This window comes from Sinocyclocheilus anshuiensis, unplaced genomic scaffold (assembly GCF_001515605.1).
Source record: "Sinocyclocheilus anshuiensis isolate Anshui unplaced genomic scaffold, SAMN03320099.WGS_v1.1 scaffold172, whole genome shotgun sequence".
In the NCBI taxonomy this organism is placed as follows: domain Eukaryota; kingdom Metazoa; phylum Chordata; class Actinopteri; order Cypriniformes; family Cyprinidae; genus Sinocyclocheilus; species Sinocyclocheilus anshuiensis.
In genome coordinates, this window is record NW_015554056.1 from 12,956 (window position 1) to 17,653 (window position 4,698).

The 4,698-nt window shown below is 33.9% G+C and overlaps 1 protein-coding gene across 1 annotated transcript; it reads left to right on the plus strand.

Annotated features, from left to right (window-relative positions):
• The first annotated feature begins 1,751 nt into the window (after positions 1 to 1,751).
• On the plus strand, positions 1,752 to 4,542 carry LOC107668520 (fucolectin-4-like). Its single transcript, XM_016460424.1, has 4 exons — positions 1,752 to 1,809; positions 2,345 to 2,409; positions 2,595 to 2,877; positions 4,452 to 4,542. Exons 1-4 carry the CDS (start codon positions 1,799 to 1,801, stop codon positions 4,540 to 4,542), a joined length of 450 nt encoding a protein of 149 aa, XP_016315910.1. The 5' UTR covers positions 1,752 to 1,798.
• The last annotated feature ends 156 nt before the right edge of the window (positions 4,543 to 4,698 follow it).

Below are 4,698 nucleotides of genomic sequence, written 5' to 3' on the forward strand. Positions count from 1 at the left end.
AATAAATAAATAACAGAGAGAATAATAATAATAATAACAGTTATTCTCTCTATGCTATTTTTCAATGTTTCAAGTGATGCAGGTGTATTTTTCCCTGTAGGTTTTTTTAAATTAAAAAAAGTTTTTTTTTTTTATAGGTTTAAAGGGGGGTGCGACCAAAAAAGTAGTTGTTAAATAAAAATGTCATTCATATCAATTCATGCATCACCTAATTTCATCGTAACATATAGGCCTGGCCTACAGAAAAGAACATTTATGTTTAATCTGTCTAATAGTGTGTTGGGCGTACTATACAATGATTTATAGCTTGTCTTTGTTGAATAATACAGAACATAAAGAGCTTTAAAAAATAATTGCATATTAAATCGCAATCGCAATATTGGTAAATACAATCGCAATTAGATTATTTTCCAAAATCGTTCAGCCCTAAAATAAACACACCTGAACCAGCTAATCAAGCTCTGGTGTGTTGAGGCAAGTTGGAGCTAAACTCTGCAGGACACCGGCCCTCCAGGATCCAGTTTGGAGACCCCTGGCCTAGGGCCTCGGGCTTTGAGGAGGGTCTCTCTCACTTCCACTTGATTTGTGTATATAGTGCATATTTAATGTAGCAATGCAATACATAGCAGCTAGTTTATTAAGCGCACAGAGCAACCACCCAATAAAGCATTACAATAATCTAATCTTGAGGTCATGATCGCATGAATTAATGCTTCTGCATTTGACATTTAGAGCATATGTTAGAGATATTTTTTTAGATGGAAAAATGCAGTATTACAAATGCTAGAAACATGGTTTTCAAAGGAAAGATTGCTATAAAATAGCACACCTAGGTTCCTAACTGATGACAAAGAATTAACAGAGCAGCCATCAAGTGTTAGACAGTATTCTAGTTTATTACATGCAGAGGTTTTTGGTAAGTAATTAACAACTCAACTTTTTTTTCATAATTTAGTAATAGAAAATTACTAGTAATCCAATTTTTTTTCAACTATGCATTCTGTTAGTTTTGTGAATTGGTATGTTTCATCAGGCTGTGAAGAAATATAAAGCTGAGTATCATCAACAGTGAAAACTAACACCATGTTTCCTGATGATATCTTCCAACGATAGCATGTACAAGCATGTGCAACGGTCCTAGTACTGAGCTTTGTGGAACGCCATACTGTATTTGTGATTGATATGATATCTCTTTCATTTACCGCTACACACTAATGACGGTCAGATAAGTATGATTTCAACCATGCCAATGCAATTCCACTAATGCCAACATAATTTTTGAGGTTATTCAAAAGAATGTTGTGGTTGATAGTGTCAAAAGTAGCGCTAATAACATCCTGACTTGTAACATAATGATTACATTTATAGGGGAATGTTCCAAATTATGTATGTAATTGTCTCTTATTAGAATAAAGGCTTACAGAAAATGGGGACTCTTTTGTAATAGATCAATTTATTGTTGATTATCTAGGTATCAGATACCTCATTTGGTTGGGAGGGACTTATTCAGCAATAAATAGAGCATAATTTCTGAGCACAATCTTAGTCAGCTAGATACTCTTCATAGACTGCTGGTGTGTATTAATTTTCGTATCTACATTAGCACATTTTTGTTTGTAATGTTTTGTCAGGGCATAATATTCCTCATGTGAATAATATATTGGATAAATTATAAATCTAGCAATTGTTTAGAAACTAATATTTATAATACTATTTATTTATTATATAAAACATATTATTTTGTTTAGAAGCAGATAACTTCTGAATTGTGAAGGTCTTCTGTGAGGTTGATGCATTGATGGATTCCAGGTGAGTTGAATGTGTATGCACTCTCTACAGCAGGTGGAATTATAATTGGAATGAAAAAAAAAGTACAGTATTTAAACAGTTTCGCTATAAATTTGCTAAACTCTCTGCACAAAACTTTAAAACGATCACACTTGTAACAAAGCTCTTTGTTGAAAAAGACTTAAAGTAGCTGTGCTACTGTTCTTTAATTATTGTTGGATGTTTCCTATCACAAAATCACAATATCAGTGTAAATGGCATGTTCTACACTAAAACACAACATAATAAACCAAGTGAGTTTGTTGATAATTAAGTGCTGCTAGCTTAAATTATATTATCAATATTGATTGATTTATTTATTTATTTTTAATATACATAAATGAAGACATGCAATTGAAAAGTTTTTATTAACTGCATTAAAAACTTGACAATTTAATTAGGTGGCAATTGATCAATCTATCAAATGGACTATATGCCGTTTCTTTGTGTAAATGAGGACGAGAAATTGAAAAGTATTCCTTCATATGCTGAGATGATGTTTTTATGTCTTAATCAGGATGGCCATACGTGTGATTTTGTTACTAACACTTTTTACTGGGCTGTGTGTTGCTAATTTGAAAGGTACGTTTAGAATAATAATAGTAAAAATGCCTGGATTTAAAAATCTGTAATCGCTGTGTCTTCATATTACATATCAATCAGATTAAATTATTAAAATTATATGGTAATTGAAATCTTGTGATTGATTGATTTGTTTGTATTGCTTTGAAGCTGTCTTATCATTTTTTTTTTTATTGACTGTACAGGCAATATTGCTCTTAATGCCAGAGTGGTGCAGTCCTCCTTAGGACACCCACAGGGAGATGCTGAACATGCAGTAGATGGAAACAGAGACGCAAATTACGCGAAGGGCTCATGTACCTACACTAAACCTGAGTTTAATCCATGGTGGAGAGCTGACCTTGGAAACATCTACAGTATAAGCAATGTTGCCATCACTAATCGTGGAGACTGTTGCAAAGAGCGACTCCGAGGAGCTCAGATTCGTATTGGTAACAAGCTGGAGAACAACGGAAACAACAATGAGCTGTAAGAAATGTTTCAAATGTTTTATCATCTTCCGATGTTTATGATGCTCGATCTGGTTTAACTAGGGTGACCATACATTCTCTTTTTCCTGGACATGTCCTCTTTTTGGACCTAAAAAAACATTTCTAAATCATCAAAAATGTCTGGGATTCAGCTTTTGTTTTCTACACAAGTGTTAGTGTTCTTAGTTGCATTAATCTGAAAGTGGGACCAAAGTATTTCATGTAATTCAAATATAATTAGCCTAAATAAAATGCCTCAAGTTGGAGGTACAATCTGAGCTGTTATTTTGTCTAAACTCTTATAGGTACAGATCTTGTGTTTCATCAGGCCTGTGGTCAGGGATCTTGGGCTCAAGAAGTTTGGTGAGCACTGTCTTACACTGTCAGATCATAATGTACAATGCAAGTAAACTGAAAATCCCTAAACAAACCACTCTAGGATTTGAGTTGTATTCATGTACTGTTCAACAGTATATTTACTGATAAATGTAATAATGTACTTCAGTATCATAAAAAAAAGATATTGATAAATGATTAATGTCACTGTAAAAAGTGTGTGTTCTCAGTGTAAACAGTATTCATTTATTTGTGTACTTCTGGGTTGTGTTTCTTCCTCATTAAATAAGGAAGAACCAAGTGGTCAATAAATATACAACCACGGCAGTTTGTGACATAGTCATGAAATTGAATCTATTATTTCTTGTCCATGGACATGGATTTCCCTTTTTTTGTGTAAGTCATCGCGACATTCGATCGAATGTAGTTCAATAGGAAGTATATTTCGTGCCAGCACCACATTTTTCTTTCTGCCACTCAGAAGCACAGATGCTGTATTGTTTTTTCTCATTTGTAATGCATTTTTTAAATTTTTAAGTGCTATTTCTCAACATGTAATCAGGAGATTTTACCCTTGTTTTTATTGCTTTATATTCTGTAGGCTACTCACTATTTCAAACCATCGTCAGTGGTTCCTTCCACACTGTTAATACTTTTTCTTGTAATTTTGTTGTAACTTACTGGCACCACTATTGCCAGTAAGTAACTGCAACTGCCCCTTTACTGTATCTTACCGCAATTCCATTTTAGAGTATAATGCCCTTATCACAATTTAATTTTACAGTATAATGCCCTCACTGCAATTTAATTTTACAGTATACTGATCTTACCACAATTTCATTTTACAGTAAAAAAAAACTCACCACAACTTAATTTTACAGTACTGTATCCTCACTGTTACTTAGTTTTACAGTATTTTACTATTACAGTATTACAGTATTTTTTCTGTAATTTATATTACACTATTTATTTTACAAAACCTTTGAATATTTTTCATGAATGCCATTGCATTTATTCCAAATAAGTGACTTAAGTCCATGTACAACAATATATTTTTTATTCACTGTCACTACCAAATACATCCATTACTTGGGCGTCTGGGGCTCAGGCCAGGGGCTCAGTCTGTCTCTGTAAAAGTGGAGAGAAAACACACATTAGTCTCTCATTCAAGGAGTATGCAATTCAACCGGCATGGTTTTCCTCCTGGCTTTTAAAGCTGTCCCGAATGTGCTCCAGGTGTGCTGGCCATCACGCTCAGGTGTTCGCCGTGAAGGAGCGGCATTTCCAGGGCGACGCTGCTCTGCCCTCGGGATACTCGCCACAATAAATATAAGCAGTCACACAAAAAAAACATCAAAGCTATGATCTCATGAATTTATATCACTTTTTCCTTTTGACTTTGTGAAGGGCTCATATACTGTCCACTTTTGCTACTTTTGGCTTTCATAAACATTTTTTTTTTTTACATCACATTTTGCATCCC

Coding starts and splice junctions, on each gene's coding strand:
- LOC107668520 (XM_016460424.1), top strand. Junction 2,410..2,594: donor GTGTGTTGCTAATTTGAAAG/GTACGTTTAGAA, acceptor TTGACTGTACAG/GCAATATTGCTCTTAATGCC. Junction 2,878..4,451: donor AACGGAAACAACAATGAGCT/GTAAGAAATGTT, acceptor AATGTGCTCCAG/GTGTGCTGGCCATCACGCTC.